The 27567-nt window shown below is 53.3% G+C and overlaps 1 protein-coding gene across 11 annotated transcripts; it reads right to left on the bottom strand.

The window, feature by feature from the left end:
* Window positions 1-6265: 6265 nt before the first annotated feature.
* Window positions 6266-27480, bottom strand: Ddr1 (discoidin domain receptor tyrosine kinase 1). 11 transcript variants are annotated; one of them, XM_057794601.1, is made up of 19 exons: window positions 25750-25846; window positions 22209-22362; window positions 18648-18777; window positions 18452-18554; window positions 17878-18106; window positions 16527-16674; window positions 16215-16314; window positions 14837-15023; window positions 14496-14742; window positions 13278-13361; window positions 13036-13187; window positions 12314-12479; window positions 11249-11359; window positions 10067-10311; window positions 9793-9920; window positions 8868-9086; window positions 8253-8487; window positions 7709-7858; window positions 6267-7620 (listed from the first exon to the last, which is right to left on the bottom strand). In XM_057794601.1, exons 3-19 carry the CDS (start codon window positions 18733-18735, stop codon window positions 7480-7482), a joined length of 2733 nt encoding a protein of 910 aa, XP_057650584.1. In that variant the 5' UTR covers window positions 18736-18777; window positions 22209-22362; window positions 25750-25846; the 3' UTR covers window positions 6267-7479. The 11 variants fall into 11 exon arrangements, with proteins under 11 accessions (XP_057650588.1, XP_057650587.1, XP_057650584.1 ...); XM_057794596.1 differs by lacking the exons at window positions 22209-22362; window positions 25750-25846 and adding exons at window positions 24390-24528; window positions 25055-25260; XM_057794597.1 differs by lacking the exon at window positions 25750-25846 and adding an exon at window positions 24390-24608.
* Between the last annotated feature and the right edge of the window lie 87 nt (window positions 27481-27567).

Here is a 27567-nt window from a genome sequence, read left to right on the forward strand (position 1 = left end):
GTTTTGGAGCCTGTCCTGGAACTAGCTCTTGTAGACCAGGCTGGTCTCGAACTCACAGAGATCCGCCTGCCTCTGCCTCCCAAGTGCTGGGATTAAAGGCGTGCGCCACCACCGCCCGGCTCCATTACAATTTTTAAAAGAAAGCTGCCGTTTGCTCTGATTTGGTTGATGAATTTACCGGAGAGAAAGGCAAGACAAGGGAAGACATCCACCAAGGTCAACTATAATTTCTCCAGTTCTTATGAGTCAAATTCTGATTTTTGGTCTTTTGTTTCTTGGTTTTCTGTGTATCCCTGGATGTCTGGAACATGCTCTGTAGACCAGCCTGGTCTTCAACCCAGAGATCCTCCTGTCTCTGTCTCCCAAGTGCTGGGATTAAAGGCGGGCAACACCACCACCCGGCTTAAATTCTGTTATTCTTACATCACAGAATACCAAGCCCAACAAGAATAAGGAATTTGCACAAGGGATCCTCAGTGCTGGGATAAGAAGCACATTTACAAAGGACAAAAGATGGTAGACCATGTAAGACTTTGTTATGACTTATTTTGCCCTCGTGTCTCTCCCTGGCTATTTGCCAGTCGGTATCTACAATTAGCAGAGCATCACGAAGCTGACAGCGCTTTACAGAACACGATACAGTGTTTGTATATTTCAAACACAAGAGTCACAGTCTTGGAAGAAATGTTGGATGAAATGGGCAGAACTGAAAGAAAGCACCTCTTATGGAGCAATTAAAAAAGAAAACAAGGGCTGGGAGATGGCTCAGTGGGTAAAGACTCGCTGAGCTCACCGGGTGACCTGACTTCTCCATGCATGCCAGGGCAATATGAAGCCCTCCCCCGCCCCCCGCCTTTGCCCTCCTGCACTCACAGGAATAATGAATGAGTATTTTAAAAAAAAAAAAAGAAAGTCATTTGACATTGTCTTGTCAATGTTAAAGTAAACTCTGTACCAGCCCTCCCCCCTCATTGCCGTTACCAAACTCATTGGTCCACGATGACCTTCATCCTGATAGCAGGGGGAAGGCAGTTTCTAAACATAAAATGGCCTTGTCTGGATGAAACAACTCCAAGAGGAGAAACGAAGGCTTGCACACAGCCCCAGAGGTGGATTTAACCTCCCAGTCCTCAGGCCTCCTCCATAAAGCCCAAGCATCCCTTTCGTCTTTGGCAGACACCCCCTTACTGCCATGTCTGCCCCTCTATGTTAGAAGTAAGCAGTTCAGTCTGTTGAGGTCCATTTCCAGCCTCTTTTCTGCCTCCTGTCTCTTTAAGATGCTTCAAAAGTCTAACAGTAAAATAAGGAAAGAAGAAACATACTAGATTAGCAAAAGAAATAGCAAGCAATAGTAAGAAATCCCATCTTGTAAAGAGATGGGAAAGTTTTGATTTGCAATTAAAGGTGGTGGTGGGGGGAGGGCTGGAGAGATGGCTCAGAGGTTATCAGCACTGGTTGCTCTTCCAGAGGTCCTGAGTTCAATTCTTACAACCATCTATGATAAAATCTGGTGCTCTCTTCTGGTGTGCAGACATACATGCAGGCAGAATGTGGGGGGAGGAATGGAGACTGGAGAGGGAAAAAAAGAAGCAAAAAGAATAAAAACAATGCCAGGCAGTGGTGGCGCACGCTTTTAATCCCAGCACTCGGGAGACAGAGACAGGCGGATCTCTGTGAGTTCGAGGCCAGCCTGGTCTACAAGAGCTAGTTCCAGGATAGGCATCAAAACTACAGAGAAACCCTGCATCGAAAAACCAAAATAAATAAATAAATAAATAAATAAATAAATAAATAAATAAATAAATCTGAAATTAAAGAGGCAACCAAATCTTGGCAAGAAAGAAAAACTACAAAGCTACGTGTGGCGTTATGGGCCTGTAGTTATGGGCCTGTAATCCTGCACTGGGTGGGTAGGTGGAGGCGGGAGGGTCAGGAGCAGTCACAGAGCACACCTTATTCCCAGCACTCTGGAGGCAGAGTCAAACAGATTTCTGTAAATTCAAGGCCAGGCTGTCTTACAGAGAGAGTTAAAAGACAGCCATAAAGAGACCCTGTCTCAAGAAACAAAACAAAAAACTAGACAAACTCCCACTGAGACAGTGGGGCCGATCTATTGGGAGCTCACCAAGGCCAGCTGGACTGTGACTAAAAAAGCATTGGATAAAACCGGACTCTCTGAACATGGCGGACAATGAGAACTGACGAGAGGCCAAGGACAAAGGCATGGGGTTTTGATCCTACTTCATGTTCTGGCTTTGTGGGAGCCTAGACAGTTTGGATGTTCACCTTCCTAGACCTGGATGGAGTGGGGAGGACCTTGGACTTTCCACAGGGCAGGAAACCCTGACTGCTCCTGGGACTGGAGAGGGAGGAGAAGAGGTGTGGGGGGAGGGGGAGAGGGGCGGGAGGAGGGGGAGGGAAATGGGAGGCGGGGAGGAGGCAGAAAAATTTTTTTTTTCAATAAAAAAAAAAAAAACTATACAAACTGTAAATTTCTAACCCTACTGCCTCCGTTTCTGGAAAGCTGAGATTCCAGGCAAGCATTACCACCCCAGCTTCTACAGACAATTTCCGCGTGGTTGTTCTTTGACCTAGCAACACCACCATTAGAACTGTATCATCCAAGTAGGGCGTGTTGGCATACGTTTAATCCTAAACCACGTGAAGCAGAAGAAGGCAGATCTCTGTGAGTTTGACACCAGCCTGGGCTACAAAAGCTAGTTGTTCCAGGACAGCCAGGGCTGTTGTACAGAGAAACCCAATCTCAAAAAAAACCTGGAAAAAAAAAAAAAAAGAAACACAAATTATAAATGGCTTAAACAGCCCAGAAGAATTTTTTTTTTTTTTTTGGTTTTTCGAGACAGGGTTTCTCTGTGGTTTTGGAGCCTGTCCTGGAACTAGCTCTTGTAGACCAGGCTGGTCTCGAACTCACAGAGATCCGCCTACCTCTGCCTCCTGAGTGCTGGGATTAAAGGCATGTGCCACCACCGCCCGGCCCAGAAGAAATTTTGATACATATATAAAACTGAAAAGTAGGCTGGGGAGGTGGCTCGGTGACCCAGCACCAACCGTGAAGGTGTGAGGACCAGAGTTCAGACTCCAGAACCTGCATAAAGTATTGGAGTGTTGGGTGAGAGCAGCCGCCTGCCTGTATGAGACAGGGCATTTCCCAGAGCAGCTGTCTAGGGAAACTGTCCATGTCAGGGAGGTGTGGGTGACTGGGAAACCCTGCCTCGATGGATAAGGTGAAAGCCATGGTGGACGGTTCACTTGACTCTGCTTAGCCAGATTCAGCAGAGGCAGCACTACCTAATAATGTCACAAGAAGCTCAGGCTGGGGTCTTGGAGCTGCCCTCAAAGAAAGGGTCTGATGAGGCATCCCTAACTCTATAGAAACTTTTTCGTTTTTTCAGAATTGAGCCCTGTGTTCCCTAAATTGGCCATTTCGCAGTTTATAATCTCGCAGTTGAGGAGACAACGCAAAGACATGTACACAAATGCATGTGGAGTAGCTCATACAAGGAAACGAAGAACCCCATGGGCTGAAGAGCATTGGTGGAGATCTGGCCTGACCAGAGGAGATTGCTGAAGGCTAGCAACACACAAAACCCAGGGAACAGTTTCTGGACAAAGGCACACTACAAAGGCCCCGAGGGTCTGTGGCCTCGGGGAAGCTGAAAAAAACAGTGGTGTGTGCAGGAGAGTGTGCTGGTCCAGAAAGTCAGCCCTGGACAGAGCAATCAGAAATGGACTTGGTGGAGCACTTCTACTATAAGCTTTCAGGAGACTGAGGCAGGAGGCTTGCTAGTAGTGAGATTCTTCTAGCAAACAGCACAGGCCTTTAACTCCTGAACTCAGGAGGCAGAGGTCCATAGATCTCTGAGTTCAAGAACAACCTGGTCTACATAGAGAGCCAGGCCCCATCTGAATAAAGCAACAGAAAGATCCACAAAAGGGACTAGGGGTACAGCTCAGTGGTAGAGAGCTTGCCTAGCGTGTGCAAGACCCTGGGTCCAACCCCGGCATTGTAACCATCACCATTATCGTCATCACACATATTGCACATACATACACATAAAATAAACAAAATGTAATAAAAAACAATTTAAAGGGGCTGGTAAGATGGCTCAGAGGTAAAGGCATTGCCATCATACCTGAGTTTTATACCCAGGACCCACATGGTGGAGCTAGAGAACCTATTCCTGCAGGTTGTCTCTAACCTACACACACAGACGCACACACACGCATACACATTGTGTGCCCGCAACTCCAGCACCTGGGAGGTAAAGGCAGAGCATCCCTTCCGGATTAGTCTCTGTTCCACAGCAAGTTTAAGACAAGTCTGGGCCACATGAGACCATAAGATCCAGCCTCAAAACAAACGTCACGGTGGCTGCAGAACTGAAAACAAACTGGAGAGGGACAGAAGCGGTCCTGGGTGACTAGCTAGGACACACCAGTGTAGCAGTGTGTGCCCAGGCAGGGGAAATGTCGAGAAAGAACGAAGATCTGGCAGTGGACCTATGAGCTGCGCACTGGACTGGACTCAGCATCGAGGAGGATCGAGGGTGCCATTGCTGCTGCGGTGGGAGAGGGGCAGGTTTGGACACGCTGGCCTGAGCTTCAGAGGAGCCAGAGTTACATAGTTCCAAAGCTTACTTAAAGCAAGTCTGGGCACAGGACCCTGGAAGCTATGGCTCCCTGCCAGGAATTCCATTGCTTATTATTCTAACGTCTGACCTCTGAACTCTAACCCATCAATGTCTGTCTTAATCGTAAGGCAGTAGCCTGACCTCCGCAGCTTTAACAAGACTGTTAGATTTGTGACCTGGGCCCTGAGAGCCCATTAATCCAGCCTCAGATTAAATTATCTTTACTGTTGTTCTCTCATTATCTGTTTGGCTCACTTTGTGAATATCGTCAGCCAAAACCCCGGGGTCCTTGTTTCACAGAAATGGCTGTGAAGATGAGGCTGCTTTCTCCAAACCTGCAACTCGATTGTTTGTTGCTTGCTACCCACAATGAACTCTCAAGCTTGCCCAGTGGCTGCAGCTTGTCCTTGCAGGCCTGAGACATCCACGCTGTGGCTTCCACCAGACAGCTCACGGGCAGGAGCCATGTGCATGCTCCCAAAACCGAACCCAGAGATCACCTGGGTCTCCCCAGACCTCGGGATCTGAGAATTGGACAAGGAAAAGAAATCACACCCTTATTTTGGATACCCTCAACCCAAAATCTATGGGGAGTGAGAGAACTCCCGGTGGCTTCTGAGGTAGCTTAGCTGTTGACTGCCACTGATCAACACCACTGGTTTCTCTTTTTTTAATTTTCGTTTTAATTTTACATATCAATCCCAGTTCTCTCCTTCCCTCCCCTCATCCCACTCCCCCACCACCTTCCCCTCATCCCGCCCACCACCTGCTCCTCAGAGAGGGTATGGCCTCCCATGGGGAGTCAAGGAAGTTTGTCCCATCACCGCTTTGAGGCCTGACCAAGGCACCCCCCCACTCCCATGTCTAAGCTGAGAAGGTGCCCCTCTCCCACCCACAACATCCCCCCACCCCATCTAAGCTGAGCAAGCTGCCCCTCCCACCCTCCCACCCCGTCTAAGCTGAGCAAGGTATCTCTCCATAGGAAATGGGCTCCCAAAAGCCAGTTCCTGTACTCAGGATGGATCCTGGACCCACCGCCAGTGGCCTCATAAACTGCCCAGTCCACTGTCACCTGCATTTGGGGGGTCTAGTTCGGTCCTATGCAGGTTCCGCAGCTGTCAGGCTGGAGTCCGAGAACTCTCACTAGCTCTGGTCTGTCGTCTGTGGGTTTCCTCATCATGGTCTTGACCCCTTCGCTCATACCGCCACCCCTCTTCTCTTCCACTGACTGCAGGGGCTTGGCCTAGTGGTTCGTGTGGATCTCTGTATCTGCTTCCATTGGTTACTGGATGAAGGTTTGACGGTTACGGTGGTCCTCAATCTGATTACAGGGGAAGGCCAGTTCAGTCCAGCTCTCCACTATCACTTAGAGTTTAATCTGGGGTCACCTTGTGTACTCTTGAGAATTTCCCTAGTGCCGGGTTTCTCGCTAATCCCATAATGGCTCCCTCTATCAAGATATTTCTTTCCTTGCTCTCCCTCTCTGTCCTTCCCCCAACCTGACCTTTGGATCCCTCACGTTCTCCTCCCCACCTCCCCTTCCACCCCCACCCCTCCCTCCAACACTCACTCCCAATTTACGCAGGAGATCTTGTCTATTTCCCCTTTCTAGGCGGATCCATGGATGTTTCTCTTAGGGCCCTCTTTGTTACCTCGCTTCTTTGGGGTTGTGGACTGTAGTCTTGGACACCACTATTTATTTATGTTTGCTTTTAATTATTATTTATGTGCATTGCTGTTAGACCATTGAGAGATGCCATGTGGGTGCCAGAGATTGAACTTGAGTCCTCTGGAAGAGCAGCCAGTGCTCTTAACCACTGAGCCATCTCGCCAGCCCCCAGTGGATATCACTATTCTCCCTGCAGAGCATCAGAGTGGACAGGGTTCTCAGGGTCCAGTGGGAATGGGCCCGGATTAAGTGACCACAGACCAAAGCTAGGACAGGCAGGATGTGGGACACGGACTGGGGAAAGGGAAGACAGCAGGCTGAGAGTGAGGGGGGGAGGCAGACGTTATCCAACCCCCAGGAAATGCACCTGCAGCTGTGGAAAAACTCAACTTTTATTATTACCTGCCTAGTGCAGGAGATTAAAATTGCCTCAAGCTAAGTCCATATATTAGTGTAAAAATCTGTGTCTCTCCCCCCAAAAATGTACAAACCCACGTGATTATAGAAAAACCAATGTGGTAGCTACAATAGAGATCCCCGCCCCCAGCCTTGGGTATTGATCCCTCCGTCCCCCATTCTAGTATTTACTCCACAGAAACATATAGGCTTTGAGAAGTTCTAGCTGCAGCAGAGGGTGGGAAGGAGGGGCGTGTGATCGAGGATCAGGTCAGGGATCACCCCTGGGTCCAGTGTGTCAGGGGGCAGAACAGAAGGAAGCCAGGGCTGAGGATCACTGTAGGGGTTAGGCCTCCTTGTCCACCTCGTCCCCCAGTTTCTCAGCTGACAGTGTCCAGTGTGTGACAGGAAGGTGGCTGGGGCCACAGCCACCTCCCCAGGAACCAGTGTTGTCCAGTGGGGCCCAGGTGCTCCAGTGGGCCTCATCCAGTGTGCGCCCTGCATTTGCCCCCATCCTTCCCCAAGGGGTGGCTACAAGAAGTCAGGCAGGATCCCAACCCCAGGGCCAGCTGGGTGGGCGGTGCTCAGGAAGGAACCAGAAGGGTGCGTGTCCAGTGACAGAGGCTTCAGCTCCTTGGGCAGGCCCAGCCCACCTGCAGAAACGCTGCCTCTCAGGGATGGAAGGGTGGGGTGCCATAGGCTTCTCTCGTGTCCGGTGTCCCCTGGATGGCTCCGGCGGGCGAGGGCTGCAGGGTCCTGAGTTTACACTGTGTTGAGCGCATCGTCTGCCAGGAACCGGTGAAGCTGGGCAAAGGGCGGCCGCTGTTCTGGCTCCCGGCTCCAGCACCGCAGCATCAGCTCATAGAGGGTCTGCGGGCAGGCGGGTGGCCGGGACAGGTACACCTGCGAGATGCCCACCGTGTGAATGAGAGTTAGGGACAGGTACCCTCACCACAGGGTCCGCCCCCCTGGCCCCTCCCTCAGCTCTGACCTGCCGGCCCTGGTCCCTGAAGAACTCCCCAGCGTTCTCGATGACCTGCTCGTCCGTAAGCTGCCCGAAGGGCTGAGACCTGCAGAGCATCAGGACCTCCCACAGGGTCACTCCGAAGGCCCACACGTCACTCGCTGTCGTGAACTTGCCCTGGTACACAAGAACGCAAGGAAGGCAGAGGAAGAACTCAGACGGGATAGACTCACCTGGGCTGTCCTACCTGACTCCCCGCACCTGCTTCTCTGTTCCTGGCTTCCCCACCCCTCCCCCTGCTCTGGTCCTATCCCTTTCCACCTGCCTTCCACCTGCTGGTCCTGAGTCTCTATCCTACCCCTTCTAGCCAGTTTCCAACTCTTACCCCCCAGCCCAATACCCACTCTTGGCTCCTGAATCTCCTGTTTCTTCTTTTCCCAGTTCCTTGATCCAGGGTACCCTCAATTTTCAAGGGAGAAAAGTAGAGCCCCAGAAAGGCAAGAGGAGTCACAAAATTGGCAGAGGGGCAGCCAGTGCCCCCCACACACACCCCAGTCTTTGGGATGCTCACCATGAGGATACACTCCCAGGCCATCCACCTGATGGGCAGCACTGCCCGGCCCTGCACACGGTAATAATCCCCAGCATAGAGATTCCGGCTCATGCCAAAGTCGGCGATTTTGATGGTGAAATTTTCCCCAACCAAGCAGTTCCTGGTGGCCAGGTCCCGATGCACAAAGTTAAGTGTGGCCAGATACCGCATGCCAGAGGCAATCTGGGCTCCCACGTGCAACAGCATAGGGTAGCTGAGAGAAGCAGAGAGAAAGTCACAGAGCAGCCCAGGCTCCTCCCCACCTGACGTACTTCTGTCTAGGAGAGGGAGCGGAGCCCACACCTCAGCCACTCGATAAGTGGCTTCTGATCCTGGCAGGGAAGAGGTTCAGATGGGGCAGGTCCTACTCCACCCATCCAATCCCAAGAAGTTCACTCTTTGTTAGGCTGAGGCAAGAGAGAATCATGGAATTGCAGTCTCTTCACCTGCTCCTAAGAGTTCAGCCTTCCTGGCCTAGTTCATGGACTACCATGGAGATGAGCTCCTCATCCTAGGCCCGCCCCATGCTCCCCTCCTTCCTCGCCAGCTTAGTGAGGATCAGGAGACCCATCTGGGGTGCTCTTGGGAAGGTACCTGATTGTGGGGCCCTGGTCAGACTCTCTGTCCCCAGGCACGCCCTGCGCTGCCTTGTTCTCCAGCTGGTGGGCACTGAGGAACTGGTTCAGGTCACCGTTCTCCATGTAGTCAGTAATCATGCAGAGGGGGTCGTCCTGCACACACACGCCCAGGAGCCGGATGATGTTTGGGTCCTTCAGCCGGGACATGATCTTCACCTCCTTCAGGAAGTCATTCCTGGGGAAGCAGGGAGGAGGCTGGAGAAGCGCCATGGCAGTGCGTCCTCCTTCCTCCCCCAAGGGCCTCCCCCGCTCCCAGACACCAGGATCTGCTGCTCCCTGATCTCCATGGCGTCCCCCCGTTTTTAGACATCACCCCTAGTCCTTACCTAGCTAAAGTATGACTACATCATCTCCCCTCCCCCCTCCCTCCAACCTCTCTAGGCTCTCCATCCACCTTACTCTTCCTCAATCTATGGCCTCTCTTTAATCATTCTTTAATTGTTATTGTGTTTTTTTTGTTTTTTGTTTATGTTTTGAGACAGGTTTCTCTGTAGCTTTGGAGCCTGTCCTGGAACTCGCTCTGTAGACCAGGCTGGCCTCAAACTCACTGAGATCCACTGTCTCTGCCTCCCAAGTGCTGGGATTAAAGGCGTGCGCCACCACCACCTGGCTAATTATTATTGTTATATATACGTGTATGGATAAATCTATGTGTGCACTCTGCCCAATCCATGAAGTGTTAAAGTATGTATAGGTTGTAAGCTGACCACTTGGACTAGATAACCCTTCAGGGGGCTGAGCTCTGGGGAGGATGAACGCTCCCTCTCTCAGAAGTTGTTGGTTGTCTGCAGCTCTCCATCTAGGACTGGGGCCCCGTGTGATCCGCCCCCCCCCCCGTTCACACCGGTATGTGCTATTATTATTGCTGCCGTGGGTCTCACCTGGCATTTTTGGTGGCATCTGGCCGGAGGATCTTCACCGCCACCAGCAAGGGGTGTCCCTTGTGCACACTGATAGGGAAATCACTACTGATGAGATCTTGAGGGTTCTCTACTTCACACAGGTGCACCTGGAGCGGGAAGGTCATTCACTGAGTCCAAGCCCACGGTGTCAGATAGGGCATCACAGCACAAATGGTCAAGGAAGCATGCAGCCATGGCGACAAAGCCGTAGCCCGGCTCGACGCTGTCGAAGCTGGACAGGCGCCCTCCTTACCTCCCCAAACTGGCCTTCGCCAAGCTTCTCCTTGAAGCGGAGCCGGGACCGAGGGAAATCCACTCTGGGGGGCCCATCCCCAACTGCCCCTGGGGGCAGGGCGGGCACAGCATAGGTGTTGCCCCCAGTGACGCCCTGCAGGGTAACAATGTCAGCCTCGGCATAATGGGGGACGCTGTTCTGGGGAGGTGGGGGTAGCAGCGGGGCACCGGGCTTCTCGGGTTCCATATAGTCCCCACTGCAGGCTAGAGAGGTGAGGGGAGAGAAGACAGGATGAGGCTTCAGGAGCAGCCCTGAGCGGTACAATTCTTCACGCCCCAATCTCCCAGAGGTCTCAGCCCCTATGTCCCCTCTGTCCCAGCCTCAAACCAGAGAAGGCCAGTGTGAGAACTGTGCGCCACACCCAAAGGCTTTCAAGGCAGCACAGACAGTTAAGCAGAAAGTACCAGAAAATTTCCCCCCTTTGGGGGTTTCCTGGCACAACCCTGACCACTAGGTAAGCCTGGGCTGGAAGAGGGACTCCTCCACCCAGCATCTGAGTCATGAATCTCCTCCATGTTCCAAACCCTGGCCCCACTGATCACCAGCTCCTGCTCCTGCCAGCCCAGCCCCTCCCTGCCACAGTGGCTCCCAATCCCAAACACACCAAGCTCAAAGACAGGCAGAGACAGGGCACACAGAGAGGGGAGGGGGGGACAGGTCCTCACAGGCAAGATGTTTACAGACAGGAGGGAGGCAGAGCTGTCCCCTCTAGGCCCTGGGGAAAGGGCCGCAAAGAGGAAGCAACACAGAAAAGAGGAGCAGACAGGAGGGGCAGCGTGAGCCTTCACCTCTGGGACTGCGGAGAGAGGACACAGGGGGGAGAGGGCAAGCGCCCAGGGTGAGGCCCTCCTCCACGCAGCTCTAGAGAGAGGGGAGAATAAAGGCGGAGTTACAGAAGAGCGGCACCACAGCAGCGTCCTCTCTAGCTCTGGAGAGCAGCGCGAGAGGAAGAGGGGACAGAGTTAAGACCAGCGCGCGCAAGCGCGGTCCCCTTGGCTCCAGGGGCCGCAGAGCTTCCAGCTGGGAGCTCAGGAGAGCAGAAAAGGCCACAGTGGGGAAGTGGATAGTGCGAGGGGTGAGGGCTTTCCCTGCCCAGTAGAGGTCCGGGAGCCTGCAGAGCCCAGCAGCAGAGGGGCTTACCCTGCGTGTTGGTGGGTTTGGCCCAGGCGGGTGTGGGGGGGCCCGGGCCTCGAGGGGGACGGGCGTAAGTGGCCAGAAGGAGGCGGTAGGCCGGATTGGAGAGCAGCAACGCTGTCGGGAGAAGGAGGGGGGAGACACGGGGAAGGGATGAGACTCAAGGCTGGACAGACAGGGAGACCTGGAATAAGGCAAGCCTGGGGCTTATGGGACTGAAAGTGTGGGAGACAAGAGATCGAATCACTGAAGGCCCTCAAGAGTGATGGAGAGGGAGAGCTGAGTAGATGATGGATGTGTATGCATGGATGACGGTGAGTGCAAAAACTGCTGTCTGAGGCTGAATGCTGGAGAAACAAATGGGTTTATGAATATAGATGGATGGACAAGGTTGGGTGGGTGGGTGGATGGGTAGATGGATGGATGGATGAGTAGATGGATGGGTGGGTGAATGGATGGGTAGATGGATGAGTGGGTGGGTGGATGGATAAATGGATGGGTGGATGGATGGGTGGGTGAATGGATGAGTAGATGGATGGATGGATGGGTAGATGGGTGGGTGGGTGGATGGATGGATGGGCAGTTGGATAGATGGATGGATGAGTAGATGGATGGGTGGGTGGGTGGGTGGATGGGTGGGTGAATGGATGAGTAGATGGGTGGGTGGGTGGATGGATGGGCGGGTGGGTAGGTGGGTGGATGGATGGATGGATGGATGGGTAGATGGATGGGTGGGTGGGTGGGTGGGTGGGTGGGTGGATGGATGGATGGGCAGTTGGATAGATGGATGGATGAGTAGATGGATGGGTAGGTGGGTGGATGGGTGAGTGGAAAGAACAAATGTTGAGGGGTAAGGAGACAATGACGGCACAACAGAAATCTATGACACAATGACAGGGTGAGACCACTGGCATTCTGGGTAATACATAGGACAACCTTGGGGAGACTATATGGAGGTACATAGAAATAAGAAAATGAACTGGGACTGGGCATGGACAGTAAAGGAGAAGAGGGGCTAAGACAAGAACACAGGCAGAAGACAAAGCAGGACTGGAACAAGGCAGGCCTTACCAGAGCCATTGGGGACACAGGGCGCAGAATGGGGTGGAGTCCCCCGAGGCCGAGGCTCCTGGTAAGGGGGTGGCTCTCGGGGCCCTGGGCGGTTGTTGATGAGGATGGTGTCTCCAGGGACAGACAGGTGAACTGTCAGCTCCTCCTCCAACACCCGGCGCTCAGCCTTGTCATGGGATTAGACAACATTAATTGAACTACTACTTAACATGGCTTCCTGGGTGTTTGGATTAAAGTCCGGCTATTCTCTCCTCATGGCAACCCCACTTCCCTGATGTCACCCCACAGGACCCAACCACATCTGACCAGGCCCTTATTATCAACTGTAATGGACATCACCCTCCCAGACATGGGAAGTCCAGGGCATAAGGAGAGCAGATGGCCTGCCACTCGCCCCCTTCACTCGCTCCAGCTTCTGTTCCCAAAATTGGTTGGGCTTTGAGAGAGGGACCCCCGACGGATAGAGCTTGGCTGGAGGACAGAAAGTGAGGCTACATTCTGCTCTGGAAGGCCCTGCCTGTTTCAAGGTACCCTCTAAGGTCACTAGGTTCTTGGTCCTCCCTAGCTCTGGTGAGGTTCGTCTCACACGCCATGCTTACTCTTGACAGGGGTCTCTGTTTCTGATATTAAACCAAGCCCTATAGATCGCACTGATCCTGACGGTGCATCCGTCCCCGCCCACACACGCCGTGCCCCGCCCACACACGCCGTGCCCCGCCCACCTTGCTGAGTAGCCGGCGCCAGTGCAGCCTCCAGAGCATGAGAGCGATGATAAGCAGTAGCAGCAGGATGATGGCCACCAGGCAGCCGATGAGGATGGCAGTGGGGCTCCCTTCCGCCTTGGCCACTGGCTGTTGGCCCCGGGGCTCCAGCTCTGACAGGGGAGAATGGTCAGCACCACAGCAGGAGTCCTGCCGCACCAGAGGGGGAGGCCCTGGAGGTACTGCGCCCAAGGACTGCTCACCAAAGTTGCTGAAGTTGGTGGGAGGTGGGCCAGGCGGCCACCAGGGGGCCGGTGGGAAGGAGTCAGAGGAATCATTCATCACATCTGGGGAGAAGGAAGCAAAGAGGAGAGCTAGTCAGAGTAGGGGACCCGAGGGGACGCAGGTGCGTGAGACATAGGGAACTGAGAGGGGCAGCGCGGTTAGCCAGCTAGTACAGCAGTATGGGTCTGAAGAAGCTCTTTCTCAACGAGGTGGAACAAGAACCGGTCACCCTCTCTCAGATGGATCAGGAATGAGGGACTCATACAGGAAAGAGAGAGGTCTGGGGACAACCGAGACCCTACACATCTATAATCCTGTTTTTTGTTCATATGTGTGTGTGTGTGTATATATATATGTCTGTGTGTATGTCTGCAGGCCAGAAGAGGGCACCAGACCTCATTACAGATGGTTGTGAGCCACCATGTGGTTGCCAGGAATTGAACTCAGGACCTTTGGAAGAGCAGGCGATGTTCTTAACCACTGAGCCATCTCTCCAGCCCCACATCTATAATCCTAATGTGTGGGAGGCTGAGGCAGGAGGATTATAAGTTTTAGGCTGGTGCAGGTTACATTATAAGACCTGTCTCAAAAAAATAACATTTTTTAAAGATGTATTTATTAAATTTATAGTGTTCTGTCTGCGTGTATGCCTGCATGCCCAGTGAGGGCACCAGATCTCATTACAGATGGTTTTTGAACCACTATGTGGTGGCTGGGAATTGAACTCAGGACCTCAGGAAAAGCAGGCAGTGCTCTTAACCTCTATGCCATCTCTCCAACCCACCACAAATAATTTTTAAAAAGAATCTTTAAAAGTTAAATTTAAAAAAAGAGTCTACCTGGGTGTGGTAGCACATGTTTTAATCCCAGCACTCAGACAGCAGAGGCAGGCATGTCTCTATGAGTTCTAGGCCAGCCAGGGCTACATAGTGAGACCTCATCTCAAAAATACAAAAAGATAAAAAAGAACCTACAAAACACCAAAAACAAATAAAATAAAATAAATAAAAAAACCCACCAAAACCAAACAAATGAAAAAAGACTCTACAGAGGATTGGGGTCTGATTCTTTGGCCTCAGTTTGAGCAGTCTCACGGGTGACAGGTGATATACCAGGAATCCATATGCTGGGGACACCACGGGTTAACAGTCAGATAAACCTAAGGACTACAGAGCCAGGCACACGCTGGGACTTACTCGAGATGAAAGAGATCTCACTGAAGAGTAACCAGGGTCCTGCGAAGAGGAATCGGCACTGCAGGAAGCGACCCACGCGGCCACCCAGGGTCACTAAGATGGCCCTGGCTCTGGGGTCTCCGAGGCTACCCCCCAAGGCATGGCGCACAGGCTCTCCCTCCCAGGCCATGGCGGGGCCTCTTTTAAATCGGCATTCCACCCCGCCAGGGAGGCGGGCTCCCAGCGTGTGCATGTTGTTACAGTGGACCTGAGAAGAGAGGGAAGGGACACTGGGTGTGGCCAGGCAGCTGCAGCAGCACCGTCCCAAGCCCCATATCCTCAGGAGGGCGGAGCTCGCTCACCTCCATGGTCTGGAAGGTCCTCAGCCTGTCGAACTCAAACTCCATCTCCACATAGCCACTGGGAAAACTATGGTTGCTCCATCCGACATAGTCATAGCCCGGCCAGACCCGCAGCTCCTGGCTCTGCCTGAAGTCATCCAGCCCTATCACACCGTCGGCCAATTGGCCCAGACCACCATACTGCAGCCTGATTGGAAGGGATGGGAAAGGACTGTTCACGCACGCACGCACGCACACACACACACACACACACACACACACACACTCCGCTCTCCCTGCCCAGCCCACACCAACGTCCCGCAACCCTCTCCCCTCTTGCGTGCGTCGTACCCCAAACTATCACAAGGTGGGTCGCACACCCTGCTGAAGAGCCACCACGAAGGCACATGGGTCAATCTATAGTGTGTATATTTAATGTGACAGTTTCCAACAGATGTTCCTAGCCGGGGTGGTGCCTTGCTTTGTTTTTAGAGAAAGTCTCTGTTGCCTCCACCTCCCAAGTACTGGGATTGCAGTTCCAGATGCTCTGCGGCTTTTCTTTTCTTTCTTTCTTTTTTTTTTTTTTTTTTTTTTTGTTTTGTTTTGTTTTGTTTTTCGAGACAGGGTTTCTCTGTGGCTTTGGAGCCTGTCCTGGAACTAGCTCTGTAGACCAGGCTGGTCTCGAACTCACAGAGATCCGCCTGCCTCTGCCTCCCGAGTGCTGGGATTAAAGGCGTGCGCCACCATTGCCCGGCTGCCCTGCGGCTTTTCTTACGAGGTGATCTTTGTCTGCACTATGGGACGCCTCTTTCTAATCCAAACAAAGTGCCCTTTGGGCTAGTGGTCACCTTACTGTCCTTCAATCCTGGTCTGACCTTTTAGACCCCACCTAACCAGCATTCTCTTCAGCTCTTCCATTTCACTGTTCAGGCTACTCCCTGCTCCACCTCACCTCTCATACACACGGACACCACACACACAAATACACCACATACACACAAACACATCACATACACACGGACACCACACACACACATGCAAACACACACATACCACATACACATGGACACCACATACACACGCAACACACACCACATACACACAGACACTACACACACACGCAAACACACACACATCACATACACACGAACACCACACACACATACACATCACCTCTCACACACGAATACCTACACACCACACACACCCCCCACATACACACGAACACCACACACATACACGTGCAAACACCATACACACACACACACCACATACACACCACACACACGCACCACACACACACACGCACCACACACACACACACACCACACACACACGCACCACACACTCAGCTACAGCTCTCTCCCATCCTGAGCCCCGCTGAGGCCATCTCTCTTACCCGCCAGCCGTATATCCATCATAGGTGGAGTCGTTGAGATGTACCACCTCAGATAAGTACATAGTCTGCCCCACGGGGGCTGTGTACGACAGGAGCCCATCTGGGAGGGTGGAAAGAGGGGAGTCAGAAGGAGGCATCAGGCCTGAGTGGCTGATTTCAGCCCCTTGTTGGTGTGAAGAAGGCAACACTGCATAGCCCCTTTCTCCTCACTCAGTGACGGTCCTGACAGACAAGGACTTCTGATGCCCTCTCCTGTCTCTATTTCTTGCTTCCAGGCCCGGAAAGGGGTTCTTGTGGGGCTGAGCTACTCACCCCGCCAGAGGCAGCCATACAGCTCTACCCGCAGACAGACGCTCATGACTCGGTCAGCCCGGGGGTAGAAGCGGACCAGCCGGGCCACCATGGGGGGCCCAAGGTCCTTCAGCACCACTCCACCAGGATCCTCATTACCTGAAATCACCTGAGGGCCAGGGAGGAAAAGGGTGGATGGCTGGGTAGAGCTACAGGTGAGGCCTAACCACCCAGGCTTCAGAGGCTCCCTGCCTGCAGCCTGCAGGGGCCACCGAGAGGCTGGCTAGGGGAACATGCAACACTGTGGAATGCAGCTGGGCATTTTCAAAAGGAAGTTCTGTAGCAGTGGGCACTGATACCTCTCGAAGCTCTAGAGGTCTGTCCTCAATTGTACCCTACCTACCCTCTCCCCTGCCTGCTCCCATGTGTCCCCAAGCCATTCGGGCCGCTGTGCCCAGACCCTTGCCCAGAATCCTATCTCAGCACCCCTGCCCGCTTCACCTCACTCCCTCTGTTCATTCAGAGGACACGATCACTCTGGACCGAACATGATCTCAGTGGTGAAGTCAACCCTCCTCCCAGGACAGCTGTGAGAAACAAGAGGCAGTATATGGGGCAGAGCCCTGAGGTGGTGCCCGAGCAGATCTGCAGGAGGAGACATCTCCGAGGAGAACTGGATGGAGTGAGGGGGAGTCTCTGGTGTCGGGAGGAGGCCTTGCCAGGCACTGAGAGCACCAGGTGATGGTCTCTGACTGTGGGGAGGGGCCCTGGCTTGTCCCACAAACAGCAATAGAGGGCATATGTCAGCGTACACAGATGCGTGTGGGTTTGGACACACACATGCAGTGTTTGTAGAGACCAGAGGAGGGGGCAGGATCCCCTGGAGCTGAAACTGGGTTCACCCACATGCTTTGCACTCAAAGAATGGGTTGTTTTGTTTCAGTGCTGGGCTGAGAGCTGGGTGTGGCCATCTGATTTACATCAGCTACTGTGTGCTGTTCTCTGAGGAAGGGGTTTGGTAGGTTGTAGAGAGGGACAGAAGCAGGTGGAGTAAGGTTTAGACTTCATCTCTGCCGGGTGAAAGAACACACGGCTTAGAGCTGGAAGCAGGGGGTGTACAGGGATGGGGTTCAGAAAATGCCACAAGGTGGGCACAGAGAGGAACTGAGAGAGAAAGAGAGAGAGAGCCACCAATACCATCTTAGTTTGTGGTCATGCGAGGGGGGGAGGGGTACATTTCCCCAAGCTGAGAACAAGAAAAAGAAACAGATTTGGGATGAGAGTGGGGACTGAGGTCCTCTGGAGAGGCCACGGGATGTTAAGAGGTGGCCAGGCTGGCAAGGAGAAGAGCGATCCTCCCCAGGTGCCTCACCTCCTGACCCCAGCGGTCCTTCCAGTCCATCCAGCGGCGGCCATCTCGGGAGTAGCGCAACCGGTAGCTACGGGAGAACTCTTTGCCCAGGCCCCCAGCGTGGCGGCCCTGTGTGCCCACCAGAGCCACCAGGTGCAGCCTCCGAAGGTCCACCTGCAAGTACTCCTCCTCTTTGGGGAACACAGGCCCTGCGGGGCACCATGCGCCATCTCCATCACTGCTCTCCAGCCTAGGAGGAAGGAGGAGGTTTTTATTTTTGAGACAATGTCATTTGTAGCTCAGGCTGGCCTCACTATGTAACCTCAAACTTCTGTTCTTCCTGCTTTTACCTTCTGAGTGATGGGATTATAGCATTCAACACCACACCCATTTATGGGTGCAGGGAATTGAATACAGAATTTCACAGTAGCTGGGTACCCTAACTGAGCCACACTGCCAGCCTAGTCGTGGGTCTATGTGGAGCCTATTTCCACTACATGGCATATGTCTCGCTGGCCAAGGCCTTCTCAAAAGCCCCTTGGCCTGTGCAGAGGGGGGTCCATTCAAGAGCTCCCCCACTCCCCATTTCAGGTACCTGCTGTGGCGGGCAGCAGTGGAATCTGACCAGGAGCTGGACACGGAGATGTCGCTGTCAGGAATGGTGCGGTCCTGCATGCCCAGGGCATAGCGGCACTTGGCTGAAGGACACAGACACAGGATGCGTCAGGGTCCCCCCAACTCTCTTACTCCCAAGCTGTATTCCTCAGAGACCCAAGATTCAGTTTCCTTACCAGGGTCAAAATGTCCCTTCATGTCAGCATCTCCAATGGTCACCAAGAGTAGCAGCAGCAGTAGAGATGAGAGGGTCCCTGTCCCCATCGCTCCTGATCCCTCCAGCCTACGGAGGAGGGGACAGCATCTCTGCAGGGGACAAACAGGAAGGAGGTCTGCTCACCAAGGGATCTGGGTATAGACATCAACAAGAGACAGACAAGAGGGCAGCTTTGGAGATGAGAAGAGTAAGTTGCTGTTTGGAGCAAGGTTCTACTTTTAGACCGCCTCCTACACACTGGGCCCGGCCCAGCCTTAAACCAGAGTCCATAACTTCATCATCAGCCACTTTATAAGGTAGATATTATGATCCATATTTAACACACAAAGAAACTAGATAGAGATCTGTTCATTAAATAACATGTCTAAAGTCCCACCCCCAATCAATAGAGAAAATAAAAACAAAAACAAAAATAAAAACAAAACAATGGCTTCAAAAATGTAGACAATACACAGAAGGGAAGGGCATAATAGTTATAATAAACTAAGGGTTCTTATAAATAGATAAAGAAACAATTTTATAAACAACCCAGTATAGAAATGGCCCAAGACTCTGAGTATTCTCTTCATAGAAAAGCAGAGCCACTGGGCAGCGGTGGCACACATCTTTAATCCCAGCACTCGGGAGGCAGAGGCAGGCGGATCTCTGTGAGTTCGAGGCCAGCCTGGTCTACAGAGCTAGTTCCAGGGCAGACTCCAAAGCTACAGAGAAACCCCATCTCAAAAAAAACAAAAAAGAAAGAAAGAAAGAAAAGTAGAGCCAACATGTTTAAAATATATATTTTAAAAAATATCCGGCCGGGCGGTGGCGGCGCACGCCTTTAATCCCAGCACTTGGGAGGCAGAGGCAGGCGGATCTCTGTGAGTTCGAGGCCAGCCTGGTCTACAGAGCTAGTTCCAGGGCAGACTCCAAAGCTACAGAGAAACCCCATCTCAAAAAAAACAAAAAAGAAAAAAAGAAAGAAAAGTAGAGCCAACATGTTTAAAATATATATTTTAAAAAATATCCAAGTTCACTAGAATTAGAAAAATACAAATCAGACTGACAAAGGAATGTTTCTTTTTTTGAGACAGGGTCTTCTGGTGTAGCCCAGGCTGGCCCCAAACTTACTATATAGCCTAAGGCTGGTCTCATACTTGGCAGAAATCCTCCTGCCTCAATATCCCAAATGCTGAAGTTACAGATACACACTTGATATGCCTAACCTGACAAAGTATTTCTTAAGATTTATTTTTAGGGCTGGAGGGATGGCTCAGAGGTTAAGAACACTGACTTTCCTTCCAGAGGTCCTGAGTTCAATTCCCAGCAACCACATGGTGGCTCACAACCATCTGTAATGAGATCTGGTGCCCTCTTCTGACGTGTAGGCACACATGCAGCCAGAACATTGTATACATAATAAATAAATAAATCTTTTAAAAAAAGATGTATTTTTAAAATTTTTATGCATATCAGTGCTCGTCTGTCTGTCTGTATGTGTGCCTCATGCATGCAGTACCTGAAAAGGCCAGAAGAGGGAAGCAGAGCTCCTAGAACCTGAGTGACAGATGGTTTTGAGTGGTTACCATGTGGGTGCTGGGTCCTCTGCTGAGCAGTAAGTGCTCTTAACCACTAACCCATCTTTCCAAGGGTTATATCTTCCATGGAAAGAGGAACAAAAGGGAAACCACCATTCGGGGGAGGGGGATGTGCTGTTATAGTATCAGAATCTACTTGGTAAGCAATCTAGCAATATGAGCATGCCAGATGGTTCAAACATAGGGACTAGGAGAAGTAAGAACTCAAAACTGTCCCTAGATGTCCCCAGAAATCCCTAAACTATGTGAGTGCCCCTGGGGGTGTTCTGGGGGTTTTGGGGAGGTTAATTTTCTATGTAGCTGTAAAAACACAAAAAGGGGAGGGCCAGAGAGATGATGCAGGGTTAGGCACTTGGCTCCAGGCTCAAGGACCTGAGTTCTATCCCCGGGACTCACAAGTGGAAAGAGAAAGTGGGGTAGGTGAAAACTGACCCTTCTTATATGTTTCTGAGACAGGGTCTCTCTACATAGCACTGGCTATCCCAGAACTCTGTAGACCAGGCTGGCCTTAAGCTCCCAGAGCTTCACCTTTCTACTCCCTGAGTGCTGGGATTAAAGGTGTGCGCCACTACCAGCCATCCTCTGACCCATATACACGAAAATAAATGTAACTAACATGGCAGCAGTTCACAACCATCTGTAACTCAAGTCCTAGGGGATCCCACGCTCTCTTCTGGCCTCCAAGGGCACCATGCATGCATGGTGGTGCACAGACATACATGTAAGCCCAAACACCCATACATATAAAATAATAATTATAATAATACATTTGAAAGAAAGGCAGGGTATGGTAGCATACACTGGCAATTCACTCGAGAGGTGAGAGACCAGGAGGTCAGCCTCAGCCTCGTTCTAAAGTCGAAGCTACATAAGACCCCAAGTCAAACACCAAAACCAAAAGCCAACAAAAGTAACGAAGTGAGGGCTGGAGAGACGGCTGAACAGTAAAGAGCATTTGCTGCTCTTACAGAGGACCAGGCTCAGTTCCTAGTTTCCATACCACGGCTCGGCTCACAACCATCCATAACTCCAGTTCTAGGGAATCCAATGCCTTCTTCTGAGCTCCGTGGGTACCAGGTACACACAGATATCACAGACATGCAGGCAGGCAAAGCACTCATAAACAGAATATATACATACATATATATTAAAATGATTTCAAATTGAAAATAGTATGAATCTGACCTGGCATGTGTCCCCCATGTCCCCCATACCACTTCTCAACATGGAAAGCCAGACTCAGAACTACGGGAACTACTCCACCCCGAGAAAGCAAAGGACAAACAAACCCACGTCTGTTCGCACTCTTGCACGTATGTCTAGTGAGGCTGTGCGTGACCGTGAACAGGGAAGCGCACATGAAGAGAGAGGTTGGCTGTGTCCGCTCTCTAAACTTGTGAGACGGTAGCACGCATCTATGCAAAGCCAGGCAGCGTATAAACCAATGTAAAACTTAACTCTGGTTTCCAAAACCTAAGTCCTAGAGAAGTTTAGTTGGCTTATTGAGGAAAATACAATAGAAATACCAGCTAGCCTGAGCCCCTCAAATCTCTAAGGAAGAGACTCCATCCATGTCCAACCTGATGGTTCCCTCTGCATTTCTTTATGTCGCTGTGGCAGTCAGACCAGCAGACTGGACATCCTCTGACGGTTGTCAGACTCAGGACCCCACCTGGACCCTCAGGGTCAGAGTCTCCATGTAAGAGTTTCCCCTGAAGACAGTGACGCTTGCTTTCTCTGTTCCTTCTGGGGTACAGGCATCCTCTGTCCCGGGGAAAGAGAAGCTCTCCTGACACCTGGCAGTGCCTGGGGTCTGTACTGAATTTTAAAGATCCTGGAATCCAGAGGGACACCTACTGAGCCTCTCACAGCCCTGCCACCAGGTCCTCCCAGCTCTCCTTGCTCTGCCTCTAACATCCCAGTTCCCCCAAGTTCCAACTTACTGAGGGTGGCAGAAGGGCCTTGAGCAGAGAAGACTGAGTTGCCTTGGAGATGAGGGCGGGCTCAACTACGGGGAAGCCAGGTCACCCCAGGAGGTAGGAGGAGTTGGGGGGAGTCTCCCCCATCCCTTTGTCCTCCAGCTGCTCCCACAATGCTCTAGGGCAGGAATGTAAGAGGCAGCTGAGACCCCCCCCATCATTGAAGTAGCAACTGACTGGGTTGCCAGAAGCCACTTGGCTATCAAAGGAGAGCCTAGAACCAAAAGACACCATAACCAGTCCCTTGGGGGGTACAGCCCCATGGTGCAGGGGAGCGGGCTGCTGCTGGGCCTGGGAAGCCTGGCAGGGAATTCCTGGGTGCCACTCTCCACCCCCACCTCTGCAGAAACAGCAAGGCCCTTGTTCTCCTGAGTAACCTTCATGCCTATCCCAGATGAGTCATCAGAGCCAGACAGTGCTGAGAGGAGCCTGGGGCAGAGATACAAAGCCAGGCGGGGACAGGAGGCAGGGGGAGACGAGCAGAAACACAAAGCTGGAGGTAAACAGAGCAGGGCGCCTAGCCAAGCGGAGGAGCTGCAGAAGCATGCCGGCAAGGTCTGGGGCAGTCCCTTTCTCTGTCCCCTAGGTCTGATTCCCACAGCCAGACAGGCTTGGGAGTTCCACCTCACTGGCACCTGACCTGGCCCTTCTTCAACCAATTACAAGCCAAGGGTCAGGACTGTCCGCCTCCGGCTCTTCATTCTTTCCTGAACTCCACCTCCCAGTCCGGAGCACTCCGCCCACACAGCTCTACACAGGTACACACAGGTGGAGTGTTAACAAGCCCACTGGAAACACTAGAGTAAACTAAATGACCATGCTCACACCTCCAGGTGCCTCACCACCTCTCTCTCTCTCTCTCTCCACACACACACATACACACACATTCTTTTTCTTTTTCTTAACTCCTGACCCTCCTACCTCTTCAGCATATCCTGCTGGCCTATGTCCCTCCGAGACCAGCTCACACACGACTCTTATCCACTCCACACACACCTTAGCATCTTTTGTTGTGTGTTTCATTGCTTTATGTTTTTTAAGTGGGCAGCTGGTTGATTGGCTGGAGGAATTTTTGTTGTTATTCTGGTTCTTTTGAGACAGGGTCTCACTATATAGCATTGGTGGGCCTGGGACTAGCTAGGTAGACCAGGCTGGCCTTGAATTCATCAGGAGCCCCTTGCCTCTCTCTCCTGAGTGCTGGGATTAAAGACGCGTTCCACTACAGCAAGAGAGTGGGTTGGTTTTCTGAGACAAGGTCCCAAGTATTGAAGCCTCCAAACTCACGATGATGCTAAGGCAGGCTGACCTTTAACTCTTGATCCGACTGCCTCCACCTCTCGAGTGATTACAGGTGTGTGCCACGCACCCTGAGGTCATCCATACAGCCATATCTCACCGTTTAGCTAGTGAGTTGCCACCTTTAGACACCTGTGAATACTAACTGGCAGACACGGGCTGCATTGATCAGAAGACAATGGGGAACCCACTCAGGATTCCCCAGAGAATTGCCTCTCCCAAACACGCATGGGTGACTAAGCCAGAGGGAAGCCGAGAGCAGGTGGGGACAGGTGGAACTGAGGTGGGAAAGGCAGCAGGAAGCACAAGGCCATTTCTTCACTTTCTCACTCATTCTGCCGTGACCTGTCTCTACAGTGCCGCCAGGGTCTGGACAGACCTCCATCCTCCTCAGCCAGTCAGTTCCAAGTCTGCCGGGCGGTGGCTGGGAGAAGGGGTGCTGGACAGGAATGCCCGGCCAGAGGGTACCCTGGGAGCGTTGCTCATTGGGCGGTGATTTCGTCTCTTGGCACGACCCGGCAACCACCGAGCGTGGCTGGTCTGGTAGGTTGGGCGTCAGGCTGGCTCCCTCTGGCTGGGTCAGCTTAACAGAGCATGCTCGTAGGCACGGCACCGGGACCACGGATAGGATGACTCAGTGGGCTACATACGTGCACCTGTCCTCTTGGGGCTCGGTTCTCCCCTCACCCAGGAAAAGAGAGATCCTTCCCTACACAAGAAAACACTTTCTCGGAAAGTCAGGGCCCTCTCTGTTTCGGATGGGGAAACCGAAACCCCAAGCGGCGGAACAAGCTGGGGCTTCCCAACCCGCGCCCCCTGCCTCCTGCGCTTCCCCACCTCGCTCCCTACCTCTCATCGCTCTCCGGGGCCGACTCAGGCGTCCGGCCCCGGTTTGGGGCCTCCTCGGCGGCGGGGCACGGGAGGGGAGCGCAGGCGCCGGCGGGGCTCGGGTGTCGGGAGGCGGCTCCCGCGAGCAGCTGTCGGGGGCCTGTTCCGGGGAGAGGAGCCAGCGCGGGGCCGGATCGCGCCCAGGCGCCGCCTCCCCGCGCCCGTCCCCCGCCCGTCCTCCCGCCCCGGCGCCCGCGCTCCCACGCCCGGCGCCGCCCCTCATTTCTCTCCGAGCACGGAGCCCGCCCCGCAGTTCCCCCTGCGCGCCTCGCCTCCCCTAGGTGATCCGCACGCCCATCCCCCGCCGCCCGGGAGGCTAGGGTACAGCAGCACCAGCAGGACCCCCACGCGGTGGCCCCGCGGGAAGATGGTTCCCTTACCCCCCCCCCTCCCCGCTTTTCTGGGCTGGGTTCCTGGAGAGAGGGGGAGAGAGGCACGGAGGAGCAGCCCCAGGGCACGCAGGAAGCAGCGGGTTCCCACAGGCCCAGCACGGGAGCGAGAGCGGGAACCCGGCTGGGGGAAGGGAGCCGGGCTCACCTGTCTAGCTAGACTCACTTGGTTCTCACCCCACCCCACTTTGCTACCTTTTAGCACCCCCCCACACACACACTCCCAACCTAGATTACCCTCGAGCCTGAGGGTGGGACACACTCTTAGTCTCCGTTTCTCTCCGTCCCCTTCTTCCAAAACCTCTCTCCAGCTCTGCAGCTCCCCCCTGTTCTCTCAGGAGCCCAGAAGTACAGACTCCCAGGCTCTGGGTCCCCCTGGGCTCCCTCTCCATCCAGGCTAGCTCTGGAGTCCTCCTCAGGCAAGCCTTCCTCAGTTCCCAGCCAGCTCAGTCCCTGGTGGGAGCCGCAGAGTCTGGTTTCTGGCAAGGAGAAGCGCAAAATGGAGCTAGGACGAGGTGGGGGGTGGAGGAGAAAGATAGAGAGGCGCCCTGAAAATCACATGCTACCCCAAAAGACTGGAACGCAAGACCCACGGATGCAAGAAAACAAGGATGGGGGAGAGCTGCTGAGCCTCGGAAGGGAGAGATGGGGGCAGAAGCGGGGCGACAACGGAGCTGGTGTGGGAGGTGTTCTGTCCCGTTCAGCACCACCTGTGAGTCCTGCCTCTCTCTACAATGTCAGGTCACAGTAAAGTCTCCAGCAACCTTGCCGGTCTCACCACCCTGTTGCACCTCCTAACTGATTCAAAACTCACACTCAAAAGCATTTTCAAAGAGTCTCGAGAAAAACCAGACAAGAACAGAAAAAGCTACCAGGAAGATAAGCGGCCCCTAGAGTGAAGCCAAGGCAGGCTAGATATCCAGTTTACAAACCAGGGACGCTCCAGCTGCTGAAGGGCCTGTTAATAGCCGTCATGGACACTGGGAGAATTGCCTCAGGCCTTTCCACCGAGCCCTTAGGGACACCGCTCCCCCCACCCCCAATTACGTACCCCTCTGCAGACAGCAATAGGAAATCTGGGCCCTACAGAGGCTGGGCGGGGTGTGGAGTCCGACTGGGGGTGGGGCTAAGGCTTCACTGTAACCTCACCTGCGACGGTAACAGCCCCTCCTTCCAGGAGAGACGCTCTGGGGAAGCCCGGGATAGGCGGAACTTGAGCTCCTCACACCCCGTGGGACATTGCACGCCCCAGACTCACACTAACCAGTGAAGGGTCCATGGGAGGGATGGAGGGAGCCAGAGTCTTGAAGCCTCTGACCCTCTGACACCCTCCCAGGGAAAATTCCTAGTCGGTGATGCCCAACTCGCCCCAGTCCAGGGAAGGAGAAGTAGGAGGGACTCAGGGCTGGGGCCCAGCGGAGTCAAGTGACAGCAGAAAGGGAGCTGGAGCCGGCTGGAATGTGCTGCTTGGAGCCCAGATTCCCAGGGGCCAGAGAGGGAAATCCCAGCCATTCAGGGGCCTACAGAGCTGAGCTCCCCAAGCCCCCACGGTACCGGTACCGTAGGACCCGGGAAGGGCTCTTGGCTTCTCGCTCTTGCACGCTCTCCTATGCTGGGCTGTTTTTTCCCCCTGCAAGCCCAGGAAGAAGAGGGGAAACAGCTGGGGGAAATATGAAGAAAGACACGCGGGAGAAATAAGAGCTCAGCCGCGGGCCTGCAGACCCCCCGCCACTGCAGAGAAGCCGGCCAGAAGCAGGGAGAGGAGGGTGGCCGGATGGGCCCACCCTCACCACCCCCAACAGACACTAGCCACAGTCCCTGCCCTGAGATGCAGCTGCCTCCGGGGAAGCAGGTTGGGTCGGCAGCTGGGAAGAGTGGGAAGCCTCTGGTGGGTGGGTGGGGAGGGGCAGGATAGGAAGCTGGAAAAGACCCTAGCCTTAGGTCATAGTTTAAAACCACTGCGTTCAAAACTGAGGGAAACTGAGGCCTGGGGTATGGGGACAAAGGAAGATAAATCTGGGGCATCAAAGGCATAGATTAGGACCGATAAAGGAGAGAGATAGATAGGATAGTCTGGGAGAGGGACCCAGAAGGGATGGAGGACTAGGGGAGAGAGACAATGGTGACAGGACCCAGCAGGGGGAGCACAGAGCTGACTCCAGTGAGGGAGTAAGGCAGATGGAGCCAAAGTGGAAGATGGGAGGTAGAGGAAGGAGAAAGGATTGAATGGAGGGGAGCTGATCTGATTGGACACAGAAGGAAAGCAAAGGTTGGGAAGGGATGGAGAAAACAGAGGGAAGGTTGGAATGAAATTAAGATATGGGGGAGGCATGGAGTTTGAATGAAAGAAAAAGGGAGAGAGAGGGCGGGAGGGAGGGAGAACTCTGGGGGGCAGACTTAGGAAGGAAGGACAACTTCAAGATAGATGGAAGGCCCAGAGATGGAATTGATCCTGTCTCCAGGCTGCCGGCCACCAAGGCTCCGCCCGCTGGCTCGTCAACCTGTTTGGGCCCAGGGCCTCCATCCTTTTCCCCTCCCACCACGCCTCCAGGCCTACCTGGTCCCTTCTCATAAAGGCAAAGGCCGCCCAGCCCCAAGGTCTGCTCCCGTTCTCCCAGGTGAGCTCTGACTTCCTCCTTCTCACCTCCAGGTTCTCCTGGGTTTCAGTGTCCCTAGGCTCAGGCCTTTGAGAATCCAGATCTGAGGCCGTTGAAGCCTCCCGGCTTTGTCCAAGCTCCAGCCTCAGGGGC

This window comes from Chionomys nivalis, chromosome 19, assembly GCF_950005125.1.
Source record: "Chionomys nivalis chromosome 19, mChiNiv1.1, whole genome shotgun sequence".
In the NCBI taxonomy this organism is placed as follows: domain Eukaryota; kingdom Metazoa; phylum Chordata; class Mammalia; order Rodentia; family Cricetidae; genus Chionomys; species Chionomys nivalis.

Bases quoted from the DNA above. Each gene is read 5' to 3' on its own strand.
- Ddr1 (XM_057794603.1), bottom strand. From the start codon at position 18,735: ATGGGGACAGGGACCCTCTCATCTCTACTGCTGCTGCTACTCTTGGTG. The intron at 14,743-14,836 runs GTGAGCGAGCTC...CTCTCTTCTCAG, and splicing joins GGACCTTCCAGACCATGGAG to GTCCACTGTAACAACATGCA. The intron at 9,921-10,066 runs GTAAGGAGGGCG...TTCCCGCTCCAG, and splicing joins GCGAAGGCCAGTTTGGGGAG to GTGCACCTGTGTGAAGTAGA.